Source organism: Artemia franciscana, chromosome 16, assembly GCF_032884065.1.
Source record: "Artemia franciscana chromosome 16, ASM3288406v1, whole genome shotgun sequence".
In the NCBI taxonomy this organism is placed as follows: Eukaryota; Metazoa; Arthropoda; class Branchiopoda; order Anostraca; family Artemiidae; genus Artemia; species Artemia franciscana.
Window position 1 is genome coordinate 6,543,215 of NC_088878.1, and position 27,993 is coordinate 6,571,207.

At 35.2% G+C, this 27,993-nt stretch overlaps 1 protein-coding gene across 3 annotated transcripts in view; it reads left to right on the forward strand.

Annotated features, from left to right (window-relative positions):
• Nucleotides 1-553: 553 nt before the first annotated feature.
• LOC136036977 (cytochrome P450 2U1-like) overlaps nt 554-27,993 on the forward strand; it is a 110,806-nt gene continuing 83,366 nt past the window's right edge. Inside the window, exon 1 of one of the 3 annotated variants that reach the window (XM_065719378.1) lies at nt 554-1,250. In XM_065719378.1, coding sequence (XP_065575450.1) covers nt 896-1,250 — 355 coding nt within the window. In that variant the 5' untranslated portion in view covers nt 554-895. Of the gene's footprint in view, nt 1,251-6,946; nt 7,390-27,993 lie in introns of those variants that run through there. The other 2 variants (XM_065719375.1, XM_065719376.1) reach the window with 2 other exon arrangements.

A 27,993-nucleotide genomic window follows, 5' to 3' on the forward strand; every position in this document is an offset into this window, starting at 1 on the left:
TTCTTACTTGTATTAATGAGGACGACCCTTAGACACAGGGCCGAAATTTTCATTCTAATTTGTTTCCCACTGTCTTAAAAAATTCCCTATTGTTCTTCTTGTTTTTGGTATTTGTGATGTAAAGGCAGTGTGGTCTTCGTCGTTATTTACATATTATTTTATCAATATATCTTTCCATGAATAATAAGACTAATTATGAATAATGTATTGACTTACTTATAGGACTGTATTCAATGCAGACTATGATATTTCCTGCCAGTTTTAACATTTATTTGTTTCATTTAAATGGAGTTAATTTTCATTACCACCTTTTTTTCTAATATTAGTGGTATTCATTTAAATCATGAGTTTATCATGATTGGCATTGACTTGATTCATAAGTTTATCCCTCATCCTGTGAGCTATATGCTCTTTGTTCTAAAACTTGTTTGGTTTATAAAAACATATTTTATATTTATCTTTCAACTATTATTTATCATCCTAAATATTACTCACTAATGTAAATACTGTCCTTATCTTGCTCTTTCCATAAAGTACGGTTGTTTGAAATACTGAGACCACGTGTAGTTATGATCGCAGAGCTTATGATTGACTTTAATTTTGTTCATCAGTAATATTCAGCGTTGCCAAAGGCACGATATTTTGCAATTTCCTTTTGATCTTTTGGAGAATACTGACTTGTGACTATATCTAACAGTTAATTTGAAGAAAAAAAATCCAGTTTGCGCAGTATATTTCTGCTTTGTAGCGTTATATTTTGTTCCTTCGTCAATTTAACTGGACACGCGCAAATATTTCTTAACAACATTTTTTTTTGTATTGCAGTATTTTCTGCTGGTAAGAGAGTAAGTTTCAGGAAGCAAAGAGGCAACACTGGATACGTAATTACTTGTGAATGAAAAGTGTGATGGAATTACTAATTCTGTCAACGTTTGTGCTGTTACTATTCTTCCATTGGCTATATCAGTATGTCCTTAGTGATACTAGCTTGAAAAAGTATAGACTACCACCCGGCCCGAAAGGATGGCCACTGGTTGGAGTGCTTCCATCTTTTATAGGAAAAATAGGCTTGGAGGAGTTCCAGAAGTGGAGTGATATATATGGTGGAATTTATTTTTGTAAAATTGGTTTGCGGAATCTAGTCGTTGTTACTGATTCAAAAGTTGCACAGGAAATGACAATCCGGCAGGTAGATAAATTTCATACCCGTCCAAAGGATTTACTGCTCGGCAAAATCTTAGGTGGAAAAGGTAAAGCTTATTTTCATAAGTTTATCATAATTTATAATTACACCAATCATAATTTATCATAATTGCATCATTAGACCAAAATATATTTGTTCGCAAATGATAAATTTCTAGGCTAATATAATATAACTGCGCAATGATCTCTTCCTACATTTCCATTTATTTTTATTGTTCAAAAAACTTCGTACATGCCATATTAAGCGTATAAAAATTTAATTTATGTATGAAAATGGATATATGTTTCCCCAAATACCCTCGCAAACTGACACTTATAGCCTTGTCCAGGATAAATCTAACAAATTCAACTATCCTTTATCCCTTGCGTTTAGCTTACACAAATAATGCGGGACTTTACGCGGGCTAAACAAAACCCCTTAATAGAAATTCCAATTTTCTATAGTTGTTCTAGCTAGTTCCTGTGGTAACTAATTTTACCAATTTCACGGCGTAGGTAAATTTGTAATACTTTAGTCTATCTGCTGATGACGATCACTGCTGTCTGTGGTCGAAATATACAGAACTTTTTGTATATGTTTTTCACTGTCTAATAGAAGGACTTATCCTATTTTAACTTTTAATTTTTGTTAACAAATTTTTGCATCTTTTGGAATCTTCCCTCCCCCCTCTGAAAGAATGACCTCTCTAAATATACTACTTTCTTAGTGTGCCTGAGAAACCACGTCTTGAATAATTCCTCGATCCAACTTAAAAATTTGGCTTGCACACTCGCGTTTAGAGAAGGCGTTAAATTTTGGGATGAGGAGGGCATGGAAATAAAATTCGGGACACTGGGGGGGGGGACAAAGGGTCAGATAGCTTCTAAAAATGTTCCTGTAAGACCAATATTTCTCCTCCCCTCAAAAGGCTGGAAAAGGTTGTGTATATTATTTAGTCTAATACAAATCAAAGGACCAAAGATCCACTTCAGTTGTATAAAAAGATTACGAATGCTAAAACTTTAAATGGGGCGAGAACTTCAGCACTTCGGGTTTATTAAAAGTAACCGAGTATAAAATGATCTCCAAGAATATTTTTGCAAGACTAATCCCTCCCCTCAAAAGGCTAGGAACGTCCCTGCGTATTACTTGATCTAGTACCATCCGAATGAATCAAAACCCATTTCAGTTATATAAAAATAGACAAAGGAGTATCGGTCTTCAAGATAAACAGGCAAAAACTACTATTACTTTTGGTTTAATGCTAGCAGAAGACTAGCTAGACGGTCGGATAACCCAGATGAAAAAAAAAAAAAACCTACGTGAAATTTCATGTGAAGAAAGGGGAAAAATAGTTTACACTCCCCCCCCCCCCCAAGATAAAACTGGAAGCCCCCTTTTCCCCTTAAAACAAATTCTGAAAGTTTGTACACGATTTTTCTGTTAAAACCTCACATTAAGGCAAAACACAGTTGACTTACCCAAACTACGTATCACAATTTAAATGGAGTCTAATGACTGTGTAATGAGTAATACTTGCTTCAAGTATCCATTATACAACTTCAGAGAACTTTATCGAAGTTAAGGATTAATTATTAGCTCCGAGTTAGCTACCCATGCCATAATAACGGCAGACTTAATAATGACCGAGGATCAACAATTCGTCTACAGTGGCTTTCACCGCTCACCACACCCATCTCCAGGGGTAAATAGCATAGATAGAATGTTGCGTTAGTGCACAAACCGACTAAAATATTTCCCTAATAAACAAATATTTGTTACGAATTTCGTGTTCGTCAGACCGAACTCGTAGGTTTGTCTAAGGTTGTGTGCCAAGTCCGTCAAAACTAAAAATATTATTTTTTTCAAAAACACAGTTGAAATCACAATAATGGAGATGTTTAAAAGGGATGCCGAACCCAAAAGAACATTTTATTCTTCCAGTTTCAATTTTGTAAGAGTTTGAATTTAACCAGTATTTTGCCCTTATAAGAATGAGCTATATGCCCTCTGTGGCACCCATATAACAAGCTTCATTAGGAAGTTTGGAGAGTTAGAAAATAAAGGGATATTAATGTATTTTTTGTTGGCTTCGGGCACTCTCCTCCCCCCTTTCTACACACATCTACGCAAAGATGTACTGGCCCTCCTCCATAATATATGATGCGAAATTATATATCACTGTACATAATTTTATCAAGCCTTAAATGGATCTACTTTGTTTAATGTGGGTTTGAAATCACTGTCAATAGTAGACGTTTATTTTGTACGGATCAGACATATCTGCGGGATGCCGGTGCGTGGCATTACTGTCTCTGAAACCGAGAAGCTCCAAATACAATTTTTATACCGCTTTAAATCTAGAAATTTCTGTCTAGGGCTTTTACCCCACTTACTGGTTAGAATTGCTGTTTAGCCTCAAAATTGCAGCAAGCCTACTTTCTGCAGCGCATCTCTTTTAACTACTTAAGTAGTCTATATATATAAAAATAAGTTGTCTGTGTGTCGAGTGACGTCATGTTTGTGTGTCGACTGACGTCATGTTTGTCGACTGACGAAATTACAGACCGGGACATCGGGACACAAATGACGACCGGGACACCGGGACATCTATATATATAAAAATAAGTTGTCTGTGTGTCTGTGTGTCGAGCGACGTCATGTTTGTGTGTCGACTTACGTCATGTTTGTTGATTGACGAAATTACACACCGGGACATTGGGACACAAATGACGACCGGGACACCGGGACATATGGAATATAAATGACGACCGGGACACTCAAAGAGAAAGCGACCGGGACACAAGGAATGTTCAATTAGCAATCATCATCAACAAAGCACCGGGACACAAATGACGACCGGGACACAGGGAATATAAATGACGACCAGGACACTCGAAGAGAAATTACAGACCGGGACACCGGAACACAAATGACGACCGGGACAAAAATGACGACCGGGACACAGGGAATATAAATGACGACCGCGACACTCAAAGAGAAATTACAGACCGGGACACCGGAACACAAATGACTACCGGGACAAAAATGACGACTGGGATACCAGGACACAGGGAATATAAATGACGACCGCGACACTCAAAGAGAAATTACAGACTGGGACACCGGGACACAAATGATGACCGGGACACAGGTAAACAACAACAACGGGGACGCCGGGGGCACAGGGGGATATATAAATGACGACGGGGACACAGGGAATGTTCGATTAGCAATCACCATCAACAAAGCTCAAGGGCATTCATTAGAATAATGAGGTATAGATCTGAATACAGATTGTTTTTCCCATGGACAATTATATGTTGCATGTTCAAGAGTCGGTAAACCTGACAATCTATTTATATTCACAGACAATGGGACAGCCAAGAATGTTGTATATTCGCAAGTTTTACGTAGTTGAAAATATATATATATATCTATCTATATTCACAGGTGGGACACAGGGACACAACTACAATGGCGCGTAACTAATATGGCGCGTAACGACTTACGCGCGGGGGGGGGGGTGCGGAGCTCTCTTCAAATGAGCCTGCTCTGAATTTTCTAGGACCGTTGGTTTGATCCAATCACACCTAAAAAAAAAAAAAAAAAAAAAAAAAAAAAAAAAAAAAAAAAAAAAAAAAAAAAAAAAAAAAGAAATGAACACATCTTCGTGATCAGTCTTCTCAGAATAAAAAAAAATCCTAAATTCACGTATTTTAAAATAGGAATCTGAGCCCTTTAAAATCGGATTATCTCATATGCCCATTTTGTGGTGCAATGTTTATCAAGATCACACACCCTTTCGACAGTGGTTTTTTCTTTCTTGAAAACAGTCAAACGTTTCTCAGGCTCATAAATTTATGTGAATAACCTTAAAATTAATAAATTTTAAATATACAGAATGACTGTAAAAAGTCAATACTTCTGCTTTCAGAATTTCGGTTACTATTAGCAAGAGTCACTTCTTCCTTACAGCTTGTTACACCAAACTGTCTGATAACCAGACTTAAAGCAATGAATTTACTGTCCCTGGTGCTGTACCGATGTTCTTAATAAGGTATTAAACCATTATAAAACTCCGAGGATAAGATAAGATAATATTTATTTTCAGCTATCACAAGCTCAAATAGGGCCGAATTCGCTTCACATGTCTAAGAAGAGAAAGCAAAACAAAGAAACAAATAATACAGAAAGACAAAAGTAAAAAAAGAACCCTAAACAAGCATAAAAATGGTTAGTAAAATTTAACGCCAAAAGAAAAAAAAGGAAAAGAAGTCCAAGAACTAAAAAGAACTTCAGGCCATTAATGGCAAAACAGAAACAAAAAGAGTAGGGGATAAACAAAATCAAGTCAAAAAGAGAAAAATTGCCGAATTCACATTCTACATCAAATACTGTAAAATCAACAAAACACTAAAAATCATGTCAAATTAACTGTCAAGACATGACATTGAAATATTTACAATTATAGAAAGGATTTGCTGAAGACTAGGTTAAAAGGAAATAGAGCAAAAATAAATATCAGAAATGGGCAAAACAAAAGTGACCAAGAATAAAAAATTGGACATGATTATTTTAAACATACACCATTAACTAAAATAAAGACTGAGTAGATCATTTTGGTTCAGGACGTAGCTCAGAAATTATTAAGATGCTCTAGAAATAAGGGGGATAAAACGTTTTCAGAACCTCTCAGTAACGGCAAGGATGAGAGAATACGTTGGGATTGCAAAAGTTTCTAAGGGGGTTAGTCGGAGTATAATGGTGTCGTGAAAATAGGGGAAAATCTCCCCAGAACGAGGATTAGAAATTGCGGATTTAGCAACGCAAACAAACTTGTTCCCTCCTTTCTTTCAACGTGCTATTTCGTTTGGATTTAAGGAAGAAGGAGTATGGATAAGGTATATGAAGATAAGGTTAATACAGAGCCGTTCCTAGGCCTGGTGGTGCTCGCAAAAAATTAATTGCAGCGCCCTCCTCTCGACTCAATTATAAGGAAAAACGCAGAATCAAAGTCAAAAATTTGATCAAACTGAGCAACCCTGTAGCCTCATTGTCCACCCAGCCATGGCACCAAGTGCAGCTGTCCCGGTCAGATCTCTCCCTTTAGACGGCTCTGGGTCTTTGTCCAACGAGAGAACTCAAAACTATATTTTCAAGCTCATTACTCCAGATTTTTCGGGCTCTTAATCTGTAGCAAGCCTCTTAAAGAAGTAAACTTGCGATTATTCAACATCAAAGAAGATTTCTGTCAGTGGCCCAAAATTTCACTAAAGGTATAAAAAAAGGATTTCACTAAAGACATGAAAAAAGGATCTTAGCCTAATATACATCCAAGGTCCTATCCAAGGGAGCTACGGGGCTTTAGCCACCCTCCTAAAATGTTTGTCTGACTCGTAATAAAGTAAAAATGAATGTAACCAATTTTTTATGCGTTTTTAAGTTTTTTTGGTGAAGACCCCGAAAAAATCCTTTTGTAACCCTCTCCCCTCCTTACTGCATACGACCCTGATACATCCCTCTCCCAAAAACCAACCATTAAATATCGTGGTAGACATTTCTTAAAAATTGAAGTTTATTCCGCCTTTTCACAACAGTGATGTTTTGTTTCATTTTTCTTTTGAAATATTTCACCGAACTCCCAGAACAAGGCTGGGAAATTTTGAACGTGGCTAGCAACTGAAAATGTTTAACGTCACTGCGATTCTACAATTTTTGTAACCGGATTTAAAATAATTAAATTAGTCACGGAGAAAATCCACACCTCTTTCCGATGGATTATATAACTGTTCTTAAACCACTGATCAAGCATTTGCCGCTAAACATTGCATTAAAAATCCAGTTTACAAATAGCTTCAGTAGCGAAATGATTTTACTCATAACAATATCTCTGCTTATAATAATTCACTGGATCTATCAGTATGCTATTAGTGATATTAAGTTAAGGAAGTTTAACCTACCACCAGGACCAAAGGCATGGCCCTTATTTGGTGTTCTTCCATCTTTAGTTGGTAAAGTGGCGTTGGAGGAATTTCATAAGTGGAGTGATGTTTATGGTGGAATGTATTTTTGCAAAATAGGTGTCCATAATATTGTAGTTGTGACTGATGCCAGAGTTGCCAATAACATGACGATAAATCAACCAGATAAATTTAGTCAACGTCCTAAAGACTTGCTTCTGGGAAGAATTCTTGGCAACAAGGGTGAGTATCAGAGACGTAATTTTCTATGCGGCAGGGGGTTGGGGCAATGCCCCCAGACCTTAGTTTTCCCCCTTCCAGTTGAATTTTTTTCAAAATCTAGTCAGAAATAAGATAAACCTGCATAATTCAAGCATCAACTGAAACAGATCAGTTTTTAAGTAAATATTATCTTTATAGAGCTATAAAGTACTTTTATAGTACTCTTATAGTACCAAATAATACCTGTATGGTACATAATGAATTAATTTTTAGTTTCTAGTGTCATTTTAACTTGATTTGGAAAAATTGGCTCCGACTTTGTCTCACACACACCCCCAGGATGTTGACGAAATTACGCCGTTGATGAGCATGGTAACACAAGCACTTGCAAAATCAGCTGAACTTTTGTTAGTGTGAGTTGACTGATTCGACTAGATTCGAGTTACTAAGTTTTCATGCTGCTAAAATTTACGGGATATGGAGACTTTAAGCGTTACTAAATTTTCATGATCGAATTAAATTTTATTTTCAATAAGACTTCATCATTTGTCAATCGGGAAAGAGAGATCAGAGAGCTGCGTTAGCCTTGCGTACGTAAATCCACCTCGGGAAGGGGTAAAGATAAAAAAATGATAGATTAAGGGAAGATAAGAAATCGTTGGAAGAATTGTATAAATGTCGAAGCTGGAGGGCAGAGAATGAGAAGAGTTCTGAAGCCCCACCCCTCCTCAGGGTATTTGCTTCAGGGTAGTGGCATTTAAAATATATTTCATTTTTTAGGTGGGGGGGGGGGTAAATAGAATACTTAGGAAGTATTAGATTTAATATTAGAAGTCAGAGATAATTCTATTTTTAATACTTCAATAGAAAGGTAACAATAATTGCGTTTTATTCGAAGATTTGTATTTCTCAATCTAAAATAGCTTCCAACGGAAGATATCTTAATAATGAGAGGTGACGATAATCACAGGGTTGTACTAATTTCGCTAAACAATTTGTTAAGTAAATCTCGGCATAGACTTGATTTTTTATTTCATAAAAAAACAGAGATTTGACCCTTTAATTATGAAAAATTCACGAGTTAAAACGACCTGCAAGTTAGCTTTTATTTATCCTCTAACCTCCTATCCCTCTTACTATTTCGACTGTAACACATTCGCAGCGATGTTACCATAGGCTTAGTGTATGATTGAGTAGATATTTATACCATAGGCCTTAGGCTTACCATAGGCTTACCATAGGTTAAAATATAGGTTACCATAGGCTTAGTGTATACTCGAAATAAGGTGTTCGAAAGCTATTTTTTCTGTACTTATCTGTTATATCCACCATAGTCAAGTCCTTCATCTAAGTAGAGCCGATTTTCCTGGCCATGCATGAAATTCATTTAGTTTGCGGTCTGTATTGATAGAAAATAGTGTCTGGCCATTGTTGTCTGACCTAGCCTAACTTTACCATAATTTTGTTAATGAAGAAGGCTTATTATATTTTCATCACATTTTGGTATATTTTACTTGGATTTGGTGTCAGAGAAACCAGTTCTACTCTGGTGAAAAACTTGAATGTGGTGGCTATAACAGAAAAGTATTTAGACCAAAAATGTACCATTTGTGCACTTAAAAATCACTTTCAGAAACCTGCAGAATTGAGCAATAACCTCAGGAAAGTGCCTAGACCGTGTAAATTTGCCCAATCTGGCAACGCAGCTTTACAAAATTACCAAATCTTTTGTCCTGTATTCTCATTTCACGTACCTACGCTGACAAGACCGTCCCTCCCCAAATATCTTGACCTGTGTGCATATAGGTCTACTTGGTTGCCATGGTTGCATTTCACTTATTCTCTTACAAAATGAGGATGATGGGGATCTTTATCCTACCACTTCAATGATTCCTGCGCACATCGGGCTAAAACCATGTGAAAAAGAAAAAGAAACAGCAATTTCGTACTGACAAAATAATATTAATTTTTCTCTTAATATTTAACGTTTACAAAATTAGTCCAAAACTCAAATTTAAGTAGTCTATAATTATAATTGCTTAGCAGCATTAATTATATGAATTCGGGATTATCCTTAAGTTATTTTTTAGTAGATTTCCTTTTGTGTCAGGTCTGAAAAAATAATTAGGACAGGATACACCAGTAGTTAATCCCCTTTTTACCCAGATTTTTACCCATATTCCTATATCTATTGATTTCTATCTTGCAGAATCCAATCGATGGGATCTTAAGGATTATGTCCCCCACGAGACCAGCCTAAGTGGCAATGCAGCGTCTGACAAAACTAATCTTTTAATACCCAAAGCGAATTATCCATTCTTATAGACTAGGACGTCCTTGTGGAAAATAGTCATTTTTACGACAGAGATAAATTTATCAAAAAAAAAAAATTAAGAGAAAAATTACATAACAAATACTACAAATTTTAATAAACAACTCATTCCCTAGAGACCTTGATGAAGTCTGTTTTAGGGTCAATTCTCACTATAATCTGTTTTTTTTATGTTGATGCCATGTCAAATATCATTGATTCCATAACAAATCTCGAAATGGTGCAATGGTTTCCGATCGGCAGCCTACTATACCTAGTCCATAAAATAGCCTACTATTTAGGACAATCTGAAGTAGGATCAATGGAGTCTTAAGGCGCTCCTGCTGGAAGCTTGTGTGCATATTTGACAATAGGATAGATGGAAGGCTTTTAAAGAGAGGTGATTGAGCTAAATGTTTCTTAGAAGGAATATTTACATGCAGGTTAGGTTCCCGCTGGAGGACTAGGCACGACTGAATGTGTGCAATCCCTCCGGGAAATGTCTGATGAGAAATGGATTCGTAAACGACGTGCCTGTCGAGAGATTATGTTTTAAAGGTGGCCAGGAAGTCAACATAAGACCTTCGATTGGGTGACTTTTACCAAATTATTTAACCACTGGGTATTACCTAGATCCCATACTGAAAAAACAGCACTAAAATACCATAGTCAAAATTAAATAACGTTTGCTTATCACAAACGACGTATCCTAGTTTTTGTTTACATCTTTACACGAAAAAGTTGAAAAAAGCAAAGGACGTCATTTCCATTTGACTTTTCAGATAGGGAGATGGCACTTTCCAGGAGGGAGATAGGAATAAATTTATCTCTAAGCTTGAGAAATCATGATGGTCTTAACTCCCTTCACCTTGAAATGATGTCCCTGAATAGCAATAAATGAACTACAGAAGTCATCGTGGGTAGAAAATTCTTGTGAAAGGAGTTACAAATTCAACGTATTTTAATGATATTTCTGGGGCAAAATTTCGTAATATATTCCTGGAATTTTGTTCAGGTTTTATCTGGAGTACTATAGGAACATTTCCCAAATTTTCTGGAAAATATGGTAATTCCAACTTCTCGCATGAAAAACCATGGAATTAAGCCAAGGATGCCTTAGACCCTGGAAGTTAGAACTCAAACAAACTCATGTCTGTGGCTATTCTATGTCTTGCTAAGTAAGAAACTGATTAATCATGTTTCCCATTCCAAAAGTTTTGGGAGATCGACATGGTCTGAATTCCAAATTCCAGATTATAGCTCAAGCTCGACTTTGAGCAATCCAATCGATCTTTCAAGCTATTTGGCATTCAACGTCGAAGAATAAAAAGAAACAGTTTGCTCGCTTAGAAACTAAAACGCGAAATTCTAATAAAAAATCTAGGGTTGAATTTGAAATTGCAATTATTGTTTTGTTTTAGAAAATGAAGTGTTTTAGCTTTTTTAAGGAAAATAAGTTTAAATCCTTCTGCAAAATCTCTTGTTTATTTAAGCTGAACTTAAAAATGAATTACTTGAATTTTTTATTCAGAGCTCATAGTCCTCTGTTCAATGGTTTCAAATGGTAAAAATGCAATGGGCCCTATTAAAGTCTTATCAATATTTCGAATTTAGCATAAAAAAATTCAGTAGGTAACTATGACGTATAATTTGAACCTTTTTGGAGAAAATACTAAACCCCAAATATAATTCAATCAAAATTAAATTTGGGCTACATATTCAAAATATTGGGCTAAAAACGCGTGTATTGTTGCTCAGCAGTAGACTTTCAGAGGATATCGCCTAAGCAAAAAAAAAAAAAAAAAAAAAAACGGCGTGACGTATTTTTTAATGAAAGTGAAGAAGCTGTACTTCTAACATGTTTAGTTTTTCCAACATTTCGGTTTTCTGGCCCTCTCATCGGGAAAAAATAAGCTTGTCGGTCATCGGGATTTTGCCAGATTTTCAGTAGGAAACCTCTTTATGTCTGATTTTTAGTTCTTTGCATTTATTTTTTGACTTAGAGGGATTTTATAAGCAGCAAAATTGGTGGGTCTTTCTTTTAGTTATTTGCAAAAGACCCTTACCACTACTTTATAGTGGGAACAATCTTGAAACTTCATACGCGTGTTTTTACTCCTGCTGACAATATCAGATCTGAGGAAACTTCGAGACAATTTGGAAATTTAGAATGAGAAGGGAAAAATCAGTTAACTTAGCATGTTGTTGTTAAAAAAGTACTGGAGATCTAGACTACTATGGTTTACTATGGCTACTCATAGGTTCTACTGAGTTTTATCATTCTTATCTAGACCCATATACCTTGATTCTTCCCAGTATTTTGCCCGTGAAGCATATGTAATTCAGTAACAACCTGGCATATTCCATTGCATATACCCTCTGAACTATCTAAATTACACATTAATAAATTTATTGTGTTATCCTTTAGTTTCAAGTCATAGGGTAGCAAATCAGGGATTTCAGTTGAGTTAAGAAATTCTTGCCTGAATTCAACTCCTTCTTCCTATTTATTCTTTAAAGACGCTTAAATAACATGTTATTCTATTATAATTTTGATTTGCTTCCTTGCTGTAGAAACTGTTTTGAAGTATTTTTGTTTGCACTTCAAAATGATCCTCGTTTAGCTTCACTTTCGCTTATCATTGCATTGCCTTAGACATTTTTTCATCCCTTTTGCTTTAGCTGTTCGAATTCAATCATCTTCTTGTATAATGTTGCATAGCGTCATCTTTTGATTACCTGGATGCCCTAGTATCTTTTTATTTAGTTCATTAGATTTTTCAACATCCCCTGAAAATTTCAACTTTGTTTATTCATTTATATCTTGAAGTATTTATTTTTCTTCTCGAAAACTGCTACATATTTTTATCCAAAAATTAGTACACTGATATTCTCTGGCTTGAAAAGAAAACAATATAAATAGACTACGAGTTTGGGAAAATACATTTAGAGCCCTAATCATGGGAAAGTATTTTTCACATAAATGACGTCACATTCATGTGCGTTTCAAGAGTAGGCCTAAATTATGTCATTTCCCTCAGGGCTGGTCTTATCATTTAGGTATTTATGACGAATGCAAAAATATACAAATGACGAGCGACTCCGAACAGCCAAATCAAAAGGCATACAAAAAGCGACAGTGAGAATCTCGTTGAATCGTAAACGAAAGGCTGCACAACGAAATCAACACATAGAAGACAAATCAAATTTCCAATACAATGAAGGAACGTCTTATTTTGTCGTCTGTGAAGGATAAACAAGAAGGAAGAAATGCATTCACGCCAAACTATCTTTGTTTGATTGAAACTGCTTATTTACCATCCTATGACTTAAAACTAAAGAATAACGTGATATGAAATTCATTTACATTTAAAGAACAAACTAATCAATTTTTCTTGTGGATTGTCGTATATTTATAGTATCTTTGTTGCACGCAAAATTGTATAAGATGGCAAATGGCTCTTAAAAGCTAAAGCAAAAGACATGGAAAAGCAACAGTAAGAATTGTATTGAATTGTTAACGATAATACAATACGGTGAAATCTGCGGTTAAAAGACAAGTCAAAACTTTAATGGAAAGAATTAACCTGTTATTTTAGCGTCTGCGGAAGAAAGACAAGAATGGTGAATTGAATCCACGCCAAAATTTCTTGTTCAATTTAATAGCTGATTTGCCAAAGAATAACACAATAATTATGCTAATTCGTGGGTTAGATATTTCAAAGGGTATTTGCCATGGAACATGCCTGGTTGTTACTGAATTATATGACAACGTAATTAAAGTGAAATGAAAAAAGTTTATGCAAAATTAAGCGAGATGATGAATGAGACGAAACAGCTAAAGAAAAGGGTATGGAAAAAAAATATGAGGTGATGAATGAAAATGACGCACAGCGAGAATTACATTAAATTGTGAACGAAAACTTTGCAATAAAAATGTTGAGCAGCTCAGTGTCGGTTAGAAGACAATTAAAAACAAAATTAAATGAAAGAACGTGTTATTTTAGCGCCTTTGAAGGATATTAAATAAAAAAAACAAGTTTTTTCAACTGAAAGTAAGGAGCGACATTAAAACTTAAAACGAACAGAAATTACTTCGTATATGAAAGGGGCTGCTTCCTCATCAACGCCCCGCTCTTTACGCTAAAGTTTGACGCTTTCTCTCAACTCTTCTTTTTAAAACAGTAAAAAACTTTAGCGTAAAGAGCGGGGCGTTGATGAGGAAGCAGCCCCTTTCATATACGAAGTAATTTCTGTTCGTTTTAAGTTTTAATGTCGTTCCTTACTTTCAGTTGAAAAAACTTGTTTTTTTTATTTAATTTCTGAACGTTTTTGAATCAATGCATGTTTTGATTTTGGCTCTTCAAAAAGCAAAAAAAAAGCAAACTTTCGCATGCAAACCGATAAGGGTTCGCGTAGCGCAGGTGCCGATCTCCTGATTCTCCGCCCTCGGCCGGGGTGCAATGCGTGGTTGGGGGCAAGTCATCCGACGCTTTCCCGTGCTTTTCCCTAGATTTCTCTAGGTACCCATTTGAAGCTGGGTAAACTTTTGGCTTGTCTTACGGGGAAACGCCACTAACCCTCGTCCTAAAACCAAACGGTCGGCACCACCGAGATTCGAACCAGCGACCCTTCGCTCGTGAGTTCGGCGCGTTAACCACTCGGCCACGGACGGACACGGATTTTGGCTCTTCGCAGAGAAATAATTAAAACGAAATTTGCATATTTTTTAATTTTTTTTGCTAAATGGCTTTCTCATAATTTTGATCGAATGATTTTGATAAAAAAAGAGCGGGGGAGGAAGCCTAGTTGCCCTCCAATTTTTTGGTTAATAAAAAAGGCAACTAGAACTTTTAATTTTTTACGAATCTTTTTATTAGTAAAAGATATACGTAACTTATAAACTAGCTTACGTAAAAAATTTTTTATTCTCATGTTTTTATTACACATATGAGAGGGTTCACCCCCTCGTCAGTACCTCTCTCTTTACACTAAATCTTAAATTTTGGCCCAATTCATTAAGAATGAGCCCTGGATCACAAAAGCTGAACGTTTCAGTTATTTTAGAGGCTTTGAAGGATAAACAGGAAAGAGTAATTGAATATGCGAAAAATTTCTTAATTCAATTGAACTTGGTGATTTGCCAACGAATAACACGATAATCTTCGGTTAAATTGGCAAGTCACTGCGAGGATCACGAAAAATCGTAAGCGAAATCCCTAATTAGAAAAGAAAAAACTGGGACAATCACTACAAATCCCTGGAGAATATAAATCCTATAAAATGTACGTTTATGTGAAGAAAAACAGGGTGGAGGTACTGAATTTACGCAAGTATTTCTTAATTAAATTGCCATTGCTGATATCCCACCACATGATTTAAGACTAAGGAATGACACGATAATTATGCTAAAACATAATTTACTGAAGAATAACATGACGTCACATTGATATGCAGTTGATTACAAAACTTTTTCCCAAGGTGGTCTTATTGTTTTCTTTTTTGTATCTTTGATACATATACAAGACCACGAATTACCCTGAAAGGTTAAAAAAAAGGTAAGGAACAGGTGAAAGTGAGAATCTTTTTCAATTGTTAACGAGAATATGGAGGATATGGCATTAGACCTTACAGTCCGTACCGGCGGTGCTGATCTCCGTTTCTTGGCCCTTCAGCCAGGAAGTGCAATGGGGGGTTGGGGGCCAGCCATCCTGTGCTTTCACACACCCTTCCTGTTTACCTTCCCCAGATTTCTCCAAGTACCCATTTAGACCTGGGTCGACTCTGGCTAAGCTTACAGAGTCACGCCACTGACCCTCGTCCCAAACCGAGGTGCGGTGAAATTTGCGATTTGAAGACAAGTTGAAATTACAATGGAATGAAGGAACGTGTTATTTCAGTTTCGGTGTCAGATAAACGGGAAAGAGGAATTAAATTGAAGTCATAATTTTATAATTCAATTTTTCTCCTGTAAATATATTTTAGTTTCTAATCACGCTGTTACGTAATTCAGTAACAACCAGGTATGTTTCATGGCTTATACCTTCTGAAATAACCATAGTATGGATTTGCATAATTATCCTATTATTCTATAGTTTCAAGTCGTAGGGTGGCAAATCGGAAATCTCAATTGAATTATAAAATGCAAATCCATACTATGGTTATTTCAGAAGGTATAAGCCATGAAACATACCTGGTTGTTACTGAACTACGTAACAGCGTGATTAGAAACTAAAATATATTTACAGGAGAAAAACTCGGAAAATTGTCATATATCTATAACTACATGTAAATTACACAAGATGATGGATGAATCCGAACAGCTAAAGAAAATGTATGGAAAATATGTCTGGAATCATGATGAACGAAAATGAAGCACAACGAGAATAATATTTTCAGCGTAATAGCCTGAACTATTCATGAGATATTGTAGATATGGTCTTTTGACAGAAATGCTTGGAGTCAAGCATGTCTAGGGGTGAAAAATGCATAGAGAGGGCACTTGCCCTGGATGCAGAAATTTTAGGAGAGCAAAATTTGAAAAAAAAATCCAATGGTTGCAATAATTTCGTAGTTTTTGAACTTTTATTATTATTAAATTAAAGTAGAGGGCGCCGTTGGCTGTAAGTGTATGCAAATTGAGCAGAAAATTTTCATTTGTTCAATATCTTCATTGCCATTCCTTAAAAATAAAACAAATGAATAAATTTAAGTAATTTTAATGTTTTTTCCTGATATGTTTTATATAAGCCTATTCTTATTTTACAGAATGTCGAAATAGTCAATAATTTTGCAGAGGCTATTTTGAGAAACGTCAGAATCAAATAAATGAAAAACTTCTTTAATAAATAAAAATAAAAAAAATGTACGAAAATTTTTGGGAGACAGGTAGGGAGGGTCTAATCAAGATTTCACACAAAAAATCATTCGCAAGCGCAAAAAATCATTCTTTTTCAAACAGTTCGTGGTAACGAACTGTAGTAAGGAGCGATCCGGCTCAATAGTGACCGAAACTCTAAAAAATGGAATTTTTATACCAATAGTTACATCAAAGAATCGCATTTTAATGCTGATTTTAAATATATAAGTTATTATTGATTTTAAATATATAAGTTATTTAAATATAAAATCATCAAGATCAGTTATGCCCATCAAAATTTTCTTACTATTTTAAAAATAGAGTTAAGAGAAAGAGTCACACTTTAGCGTAAAGAGCGGGGCGTTGAGGAGGAAAAGCCCCTTTAATATACGGAGTAATTTCTGTTCGTTTTAAGTTTTAATGTTGCTCCTTACTTTCATTTAAAAAAACTTGTTTTTTATCCCAATAAAAAATCACATATATAAACATTGACTAACTTGCATAATTTTAAGCCCTTACCGTTAGAGACTTGGGGGCTATTCCAACCCCTTATAGTTACTTGACCTTTGGAATATCTATAACAGAGAAACTATCCTAAAATTTTCTTTGGATGTCTTACGGGGCAAAAAAAAATCATGGAAGGAGGATGATAACCCTCTTATTACTTTTAATTCTTAAAAAGGGCACTAGCATCCTCAGTTTCTAATCAAATATGCTTCTGGTGTTTATAAGACCACCTCTTTTATATTAATTGGCTCTAGAAAAAAAATACATTGAAGCAAAATGACTCTTCAGTAGTATCCCCTTTATATGCACTAACACAGCCCTATACCGGTGTACTAATGGACTTGCTAACCCCTCGTATCCCCTCTATACGTACTAGCGCTACCCTATCTTGATGTATCATTGGATTTACCAATCCTTTGTATCCCCTCTGTATGTCCAGTCATAGCAAAACCCCTCTACTCCAAGTAATGTCCGACCTTTCTAATCCCATGACAGCCCTGTTATTCCGAGCACACACGTAAGGAGTATACTAGGAGCCAAAAGAAGCTACCAACCCTTGCATATGGTCTGTCAACCATCTAGTCTTACTGCTGAATAAACAGCTTCAGGGAACAATCATTTAATTACCATGAATATTCTTTTATTACTGCTACAGCCTCATATTGTAAAAGCCGTATCTCAATGTTATGGAGTGCTCCTGACTAACTGTTGAGCCTTATGTGGCCATTTTGGGCTTGTGTGTCAGTATAAAAGAAAAGGAAACTGGTTTAACATATTACCAGTAGTTAAAGTGAGCATGAAGTAACAAGATTTGATAGGGATTCTTATATACAATTGGAAAGGATTCGTAATATTTGTTTTTGTGTCATATGCTTAGTGGATGAGGGCTGTTTTTCATATAGTTTTAGTTTATCAAGGTACACTTAAAATCCCTTTAGTTACCGAATTGTATTTGTTTGTATATCATATACCATGTATAGTTTAAAAAACAAATATCCCTACTAGCCATTCTTGAACTTTTACAGTCAATCCATGGATTATTTTTCCAACCTAGACCTTCAGGGGAAGGTAAGGAGCAATATTAAAACTAAAAAGAGCATTTACTGAATTGTATGGGTTTGTATATCATGTATCATCATTCGTTTTAAAAACACCCTCATAATAGTTATTCTTGAACTTTTGAATTCAATCCATGAATTATTTTTGAATCTGGGGCTTCAGCAGGAGGTAAACAGCAATATCAAAACTAAAAGGAACATTTTACCGAATCTTATGTGTTTGTATATCATATATCATTATTTGTTTTGAAACACCCATCCCTGCTAGCTATTCTTAAACTTTTGAATTGAATCCATGAATTTTTTGAATGTGTTTGTGCATCAAATTTCATCATTTGTTTTAAAAACAGCTCATCCTAATAGCCATTGTTGAGCTTTTGAATTCAATCTATACCATTTCCTGTAGGTCTAGGTCCTAGACCTTCAGGAAATGGTATAGAACAATATCAAAACTGAAAAGAGCATTTACCGAATTGTTTGTCTATGTACATCATATATCATCATTATTCTTAGAAAACATCTCTCCCTAACAGCCATTCTTGAGCTTTTGAATTCAATTGGTAGATTGTTTCCGAGCCTTGACCTTCAGGGGATAGTAAAGAGCAATACTAAAACTAAAAAGAGCACAGACACTGTCTTCGCCTGGTTTACGGGCTTAGCCCTCGAGAAGACCCTTTTTTTATTCTGAATATTTTTTTTTATTTATTTTTTTAACTTTGATTTTTTTTTAATATAGGAATTCAGAAGAGATTACACACACGCTTATTGAGCTCAAATGAACCAAACTCAAAATCAGTTAACATAATATAACCTAACTTAAAAATTGGTTGTGGTGCCATCTGTAACTTTACTTGAAAAATATGGTAGGGTATATTGGGTATAAAAATAAAAACAACGCCATTTATGACTGTAAATTAATCGATGTCATTCAAATGCGATAGGGTTTGTCTTCGGAATGTTGGCAAAAATTTCTGGAAACAATTATCTCAAGACATAACATGAAGACTAGATGGTGACTTTCTCATATCCTGAAGATTCAGGCTCTTTACCATCCCTTGAAGGTTCAGGTTCAAAAATAATCCATGGACTGAATTTAAAAGTTCAAGGATGACTAGTAGAGAAGGGTCTTTTTAATGAAGGATGAAATATGATTAACAGACGTATAAATTTTGGTAAGTGCTCTTTTTATTGCTTATATTGATCTTTACCTACCCTGAAGGTCCAGGCTCAGAAATAACCCATGGAATGAATTAATAAGTTCAAGATTGCCCAGTACGGAGGGATGTTCTTTAAAACGAATGATGATATACGATATACAAACATATTCAATTCGGTAAACGCTCTTTTTAGTTTTAATATTGCTCTCTACCTTTCCCTGAAGGTCCATGTTCAAAATATAATCCATGGATTGAATTCAAAAGTTCAAAAATGGCTTGTAGGGAGGGGTGTTTTTAAACTAAATATGATATATGATACGCAATTGCATACAATTCGGTTACAAAAGGGATTGTAAAAGTATTTTGATAAATCAAAACTATATGAAAAACAGTCCCCATCCACAAAGTATACGACAAAGAAACATATATGACGAACCTCTTCCAATCGTATATTATAATCCATATCAAAACTTCTTTTATTGGATACCTTTTCACTTCATCACTTCAACTATGTATAAGCAGTTATACCAGGTTTCTTTTTTCTTATACCAACACTTAAGGCCAAAATGATCACGTAATGCTTGTCAGACGGTTGGGAGTGCTCCATTAAACATTGAGATACGGTTTTTACGATATGAGGCTGTTGCAGCACTACAACAATATTCTTGGCAATCAAACGCTTGTTCCAAGAAACCGTTATCTAAACAGTAAGACTAGATGGTCGAAAGACCATATGCAAGGGGTTGATAACTTCTGTTGGCTCCTAGTATACCCCCTATATGTTTGTTCGGAACAACAGGGCTTTAATGGGATTAAAGGGGTAGAGCTCTGCTCAGAGTAGACGGGTACGCCAGCGGCCGGACATAGAGAGGGGATATGAGGGATTGGAGACTCTGATAGCACACCAGGATAGAGCTTCACAAGTACTTATAAAGTGGATGCAAGCGGTTAGCAAGCGCAATAGTAAACCGGGATAGGGCTGCGCTAGTACATATAGAAGGGAAAATGCTCTCTTTTCTATAGGCAAAGCTAGAGTGTTGTTCTGATAGTCGTTTCTATTGCAAAAGCCTAGTATTTGCAACATTTCCCAACTTTAATATTCTGTGGATGTAGCCTTCAGCAATTCGACCTACCTGAAACTATTGCTTTTGCGACTAAAATAAATGGACAATCTTTTCAAATAGCGGTAAATACTTTTATCTTGAAATATCCACCAAACATGCTATCAAGTTCATTAGTAGGAAGCAATAACAAGGGGTTTAATTATCCTTGTTGAAACCTTCCTAGTGTGCAATATTAAGTTCGAGTATTTCCTAGAATATTCTTGGGGGTAATGGTCTTTTGGCCCAGAAGTGCGACCTGTCTTCTATGTTTAGGGCCTTCAATATTTCAACATGACATCGATGTAATAAAAAAAGCTGGAAGAACTCGTATAACTTGGCTAAAGTCCTTATAAAAGTCTATTAACAAAATGACATCCCCAAACTGAATCCTTTCAGAATTATTGGCTTTTGTAAACTATGGCAATAATATAGACATTTTTTTCATAGTCACTGCTATTCTTTGTGAAGCCCTATGCAGTAAGCCGCTTAATAAACGATAGTTTAAAGGGAAGAATGTCTTTACTTCCAAGCTCGTAATACGGGTTCGTATTGGTATGAGTTTAGAGATAGAATCAAACCTTTCCCAAATTTCAGATTACAAAACATTTTAAATAATTACTATTTTTATCACTTCTCCTCCCCCTCAAACTTAATACTAGCCCCTCGAATAAGCTCCTGTACTGTGTACGCACCATTGCCAGGGTGCCAGGGACTCGCCGCCGGGTCCCGGTACTCGGCACGCGGTAGGCTTCTTCATATGGAAAATCACTGTAGCTTGTCTTCTAAACACTGACAATTTGAGATTACTCTTGATGTCCTGGCGTCCGAAGGGACCGTAAATTAGAAGTAAGGCCTTTGTATAGTACGTTTTTTTAAGACCTTTAAGTTTTCCTTTGGTTTGTCTTTTGTCATTATGAAAGACATATTGCCGAACTTTTATTTCTTTCAATTGTTCAGGTGGTGGGACAAAAACTTCTTCTTTTGCCTCGGCTTGTCTTTTGACATTATGAAATGTATTTCGCCGAATCTTTGTTTTTTTAACACAGGTATGGTAGACATTGACGAGCTTATGCATGTCAAAACCCCAAACCCAGTCATCATAGCTATCAATATCAGTATTGGTACGTTTTGATTTTCGCTGACCAGGTTGATTTTCACCGAGTCGCTCACATGCTTTGTGTCGCATGTCTTACAACCGCGTGTGTCTTTTCTATTCGTTTTCATTTTTGACTCGCTTACTTGCTCGCTATTGCATGTCATAAACGCTTGTGTCTTTACTCTTCATTTCTTTTTTGACGCTCTAATTTTCGTTTTTGCATATCTTTTAACCGCCCATGTCTTATCTCTTCATTTTCATTTTCGACACATTTTTGAATTTTGATCAGGGTTTGGCATGCACTACGGTAAGTGTCATGTATAGTACCGTTTACAGTTATCAAATACTCAAAGGACGTCGGACCGGTTACAATCACAAAAACAGTCAATAGGGATAATAATTCATTGCGCTGCATTTCTTATCCGTTTGTTAGTTAGTGGATCGATCTATCAATTTATTATTAAAGTGATAGCCGTCGGCTCCATCCCAAAAAATGGTAGGATATTGTAGGGCATCGTAGCATCGATGAGTTTCAGCAATTCTTACTAACTGAGCGTTTCGCTTATGAAGAATAATATCTCGAGGTAAAAAATGATCACCGACCATAACGATTGCCACTTCGTCGATAGTTGGAGCACTGTATCTACGCACATGTTCGCCAGTAGGCGTTTTGTCAGCGGAAATAACAATTTTATGGGTATCAGTAGGCATCAAATCGATTGCTGTTTTGAACAGGCGCACTAAATCATTATTTTCGTGGAAAAGATGTTGCAATTGGGAAACGATAGTCCTTCCAACGTCGGGGGAAACTTCGCAACGTGCATTCAATTCAAAATTGCTATCACTGATGAAGTACAGTTGTAAAAATTTATGATTCTCACCTGAGAATGGTAGAAGGGACCCTACTCTACGATAAATTTGTCCTTTTACTTTGAAAGTAGACATAAATTGATCTTGATTTTGGATTTGGGCACCAAACGACGTCATTTGGAAACATGAGTTATATTATCTGATGTTTAACTAAAAAACCCTTAGATTCTGACGTAGTTCCAGTAAGCAAAGTCTTCAATGGCTCTGGTGTTGCAGCCAGTTGAGGAAGTTCAACTTTTCCTGAGGCGCAACACATTTTCATTGTTCCACCATTAAATTTCAAGGCCTTGCAATAGGGAAAAATTTTAGAAATAGTCCCGATTTGAACACATCTATTCAAGATATACTCATCGACTGGACTGTATCTGAATGCCAGGAGATAATTTTCACGTTGTTCTTGTTATTCCTCGGCACGCTTTCTCTAGGTATTATCTCTTTGAGCCTCAAGCCTGTTTTCACGTTGTTCTTGTGATTCCTCGGCACGCTTTCTTTTGGCATTATCTCTTTGAGCCGCTAGCCTGTTTTCACGTTGTTCTTGTAATTCCTCGGCATGATTTTTTTGGTAATTTCTCTTTGAGCCGCAAGGCCGTTTTCACGTTGTTCTTATGATTCCTCAGCACGCTTTCTCTTCTTACTTTCTCTTTTAGCCGCAATCCTTTTGACATTATCTCTTTTAGCCGCTTCTCGGCTGTTTCTCTTGCCATTGTACGATTTATACTAAAACTAGCTGTTGGGATGGCGCTTCGTGCCACCCCAATACCTAGTTGGTGGGGCACTTCGCACCCCCCCCCCCCCCCCCAAGCCCCCCCGCGCGCGTAAGTCGTTACGCGCCATATTAGTTACGCGCCATTGTAGTTGTGGCCCTGTGTCCCACCTGTGAATAGATATATATATATATATATATATATATATATATATATATATATATATATATATATATATATATATATATATATATATATACTAGCTGTTGGGGTGGCGCTTCGCGCCACCCCAACACCTAGTTGGTGGGGGCGCTTCGCGCCCCCCCCAAGCCCCCCCGCGCGCGTAAGTCGTTACGCGCCATAATAGTTACGCGCCATTGTAGTTGTGTCCCTATGTCCCACCTGTGAATATAGATATATATATATATATATGGTTTTAACTACGTAAAACTTGCGAATATACAACATTCTTTGCTGTCCCATTGTCTTTGCATATAAATAGATTGTCAGGTCCCGGTCGTCATTTATATCCCCCTGTTTCCCCCGGTGTCCCCGTTGTAGTTGTGTCCCTGTGTCCCGGTCGTTATTTATATTCCCTGTGTCCCGGTCGTCATTTGTATCCCGGTGTACATGTCCTGGTCGCTTTCTCTTTGAGTGTCGTCATTTATTAGTTTTTTCCTTTTTTTTTAGTTTTTTATTGGTTTTTACCTTTATTTTAGCTTATTTTTCAGTTTTTTCCTTTTTTTTAGTTTTTTTTTATTTTTTATTTTTTTTATTTTTTATTTTTTTTAGTTTTTTACCTTTTTTTAGTTTTTTTAGTTTTTTTAGTTTTTTAGCTTTTTTACTTTTTTTATTAGTTTTTAGTTTTTTTTTGTAGTTTTTGCCTTTTTTTAGTTTTTTCACTTTTTTTTTAGTTTTTTATTGGTTTTTACCTTTATAGTTTTTTTAGTTTTTTAGCTTTTTTATTTTTTTTATTACTTTTTAGTTTTTTTTGTAGTTTTTGCCTTTTTTTAGTTTTTTCAGTTTTGACGTCACCTAATCCAGTTTTTTCAGGTGACGTCACCTGACACATCCATCCATCCATCCACAGACAGACAACTTATTTTTATATATATATATATATATATATATATATATATATATATATATATATATATATATATATATATATATATATATATATATATATATGTCTTTAACTACGTAAAACATGCAAATATACAACATTCTTCGCTGTCCCATTGTCTGTGCATATAAATAGATTGTCAGGTTTACTGACTCTTGAACATGCAACATATAATTGTCCATGGGAAAAACAATCCGTATTCAGATCTATGCCTCATTATTCTAATGATGTGTCCCTGTGTCCCGGTCGTCATTTGTGTCCCGGTGACCCAGTTTGTAATTTCTCTTTGAGTATCCCGGTCGTCATTTATATTCCCTGTGTCCCGGTGTCCCGGTCGTCATTTGTGTCCCGGTGTCCCGGTCTGTAATTTCTATTCGAACAATCCCTGTGTCTCGGTCGTCATTTATACATCCCGCCTGTGCCCCCGGCGTCCCCGTTGTAGTTGTGTCCCTGTGTCCCGCTCGTCATTTATATTCCCTGTGTCCCGGTCGTGATTTGTGTCCGGGTGTCCCAGTCTGTAATTACTCTTTGAGGTTCCCGGTTGTCATTTATATTCCCTGTGTCCCGGTCGTCATTTGTGTCCCGGTATGTAATTTCATCAGTTGACAAACATGACGTCAGTCGTCAAACAACTTCATGACGCACACAGCTCAATCCTTATAATGACGTCAGTCGCCAAACTCGGCGTCAGTCGACACACAAACATGACGTCACTCGACACACACAGACAACTTATTTTTATATATGTAGATTTCTCGCACAATTTGATTCCTCGGCTGTTTCTTCTGCCATTGTAGGATTCATACTAAATATTCTCTTTGAATCGCCCCCTTATATACTTATAATGGCGTCATAATGCTCAATCCATATAATGACGTCAGTCGTCAAACATACTTACAACTTATTTATATACATATACTAGCTGTTGGGGTGGCGCTTCGCGCCACCCCAACACCTAGTTGGTGGGGGCGCTTCGCGCCCCCCCCAAGCCCCCCCGCGCGCGTAAGTCGTTACGCGCCATAATAGTTACGCGCCATTGTAGTTGTGTCCCTATGTCCCACCTGTGAATATAGATATATATATATATATATGGTTTTAACTACGTAAAACTTGCGAATATACAACATTCTTTGCTGTCCCATTGTCTTTGCATATAAATAGATTGTCAGGTTATCCCCCTGTTTCCCCCGGTGTCCCCGTTGTAGTTGTGTCCCTGTGTCCCGGTCGTCATTTATATTCCCTGTGTCCCGGGTCCCGGTCATCATTTGTATCCCGGTGTCCCGGTCTGTATATACATTCGTTTTTTAGTTTTGTTTTTCTCCTTTATTTTTTTCCTTTTTTTTTCTTTTTTAGCTTATTTAGATTTTTAGATTTTTTAGTTTTTTTTATTAGTTTTTAGTTTTTTTTTCTTTTTAGTTTTTTTGTCCCGGTCGTCATTTATATCCCCCTGTTTCCCCCGGTGTCCCCGTTGTAGTTGTGTCCCTGTGTCCCGGTCGTTATTTATATTCCCTGTGTCCCGGTCGTCATTTGTATCCCGGTGTACCGGTCTGTATATACATTCGTTTTTTAGTTTTGTTTTTCTCCTTTATTTTTTTCCTTTTTTTTTCTTTTTTAGTTTATTTAGATTTTTAGATTTTTTAGTTTTTTTATTAGTTTTTAGTTTTTTTTTCTTTTTAGTTTTTTTGTAGTTTTTACCTTCTTTTTAGTTTTGTTAATTTTTTTTTTTACTTGTGTCCTGGTCGTCATTTATACTCCCTGTGTCCCGGTGCTTTGTTGATTGCTAATCGAACATTCCTTTTGTCCTGGTCGCTTTCTCTTTGAGTGTCGTCATTTATTTTTTTCTTTTTTAGTTCTTTTAGTTTTTATCTTTTTTAGTTTTTTTTTAGTTTTTAGTTTTTTTAGTTTTTTACCTTTTTTTAGTTTTTTTAGTTTTTTAGCTTTTTTATTTTTTTTATTAGTTTTTAGTTTTTTTGTAGTTTTTGCCTTTTTTTTTAGTTTTTTGTCCTGGTCGCTTTCTCTTTGAGTGTCGTCATTTATTAGTTTTTTCCTTTTTTTTTTTAGTTTTTTATTGGTTTTTACCTTTATTTTAGCTTATTTTTCAGTTTTTTCCTTTTTTTTAGTTTTTTTTTATTTTTTATTTTTTTTAGTTTTTTACCTTTTTTTAGTTTTTTTAGTTTTTTTAGTTTTTTAGCTTTTTTACTTTTTTTATTAGTTTTTAGTTTTTTTTTGTAGTTTTTGCCTTTTTTTAGTTTTTTCAGTTTTTTTTTTAGTTTTTTATTGGTTTTTACCTTTATAGTTTTTTTAGTTTTTTAGCTTTTTTATTTTTTTTATTAGTTTTTAGTTTTTTTTGTAGTTTTTGCCTTTTTTTAGTTTTTTCAGTTTTGACGTCACCTAATCCAGTTTTTTCAGGTGACGTCACCTGACACATCCATCCACACATCCATCCACACATCCACAGACAGACAACTTATTTTTATATATATAGATTATATATATATATATATATATATATATATATATATATATATATATATATATATATATATATATATATATATATATATATATATATATATATATATATATTTCGTGTACTGGTAAGTGTCCGTAGTATAGATGAAAAAAATGAATATTTTAACCATAATGAATGGTTATAAAAAAGAATAACTTTAAATTTCTTTTAAAACCGTTTAATTTTTCTAGAGGTAATGCTTTAAATGAATTTTCCCTCAAGTTTGTTTTATTATACGAAGTTTAAAGCATATGAAGACAATAACATAAAATTGTCTTTTCAATAACGAAGGAATAATACAAATTCCAGCTTATGCTGCTTGAGGTCTTTTTATTTAAGATTGTTATTTGGTGTCTATAATACCTCAAGGTCTCAGTCAATATTTTTTTCGTTCCCAAATATCTTTTTCAAAACTGTGTTTGTTCTATTTACATTTACATTTGAACATTAAAAATACCGAAACATCAGTTGCGTTTAAAATATAAAAAACATTGGATTTGAGAAAATAAGTCTTCAATGCTACAAAATACACTAAAATAACAAAAAAATCTATAGTAAAAAAACCTAGCCTTTCTTGCGATATCTTTCCACTGTAAGCAAACCTCTTTCCAGTAGCTCTAAATACTGCCAAACAAATATAAAGCAGAATGAAAAATGTCCAAAATCCCGTCTAAGCCTTGCCCATAAGGAGTGTATTCTATGAAAATATCCAGAAATTTAGATAATTACCAAGAAAAATTTATGACGCACAAAGGAAAAAAAGGAAAAAGGAATTCGAATACAGTGAATCCTTATGAGAAAAAAAGTACCTCAAATCCCTTTAGAAGAATGTATTTTTAAGGATAATACTTTAGGTAAGTTTTCTTTGAAATTCCTATTATTCTTTTGAAGCCATAAAACATGAAGGTATAATATAATACACTATTGAATATTTAAAAAGGAAGAAATTTTTAACTTTTGGCTTGCATTGCTATGGGACTCTTTGGGGACTAGCTTCCAGAAATACAGTCCTCAAAAATGCACATAATTGAATAATTCCAAAAATAGTTGTATGACCTGCCGGTAAGGGTTGTTAGGTCCAATGTTTATAGAACCGGATTTTAAAGGTATGGTATTAGAAGTAATGTCCAGGTGCAATATTTTGAGATGGCTTTGTCTGAGCTTAAGTTCCATAAATTTCTTATTTTTGTGGCACTGTAGCATTAGTAATCGTAGTACCTTTGGCAAGTCACAAATATATATATATATATATATATATATATATATATATATATATATATATATATATATATAAGCCTCTAAATTTACAGTTGTATTTGTTA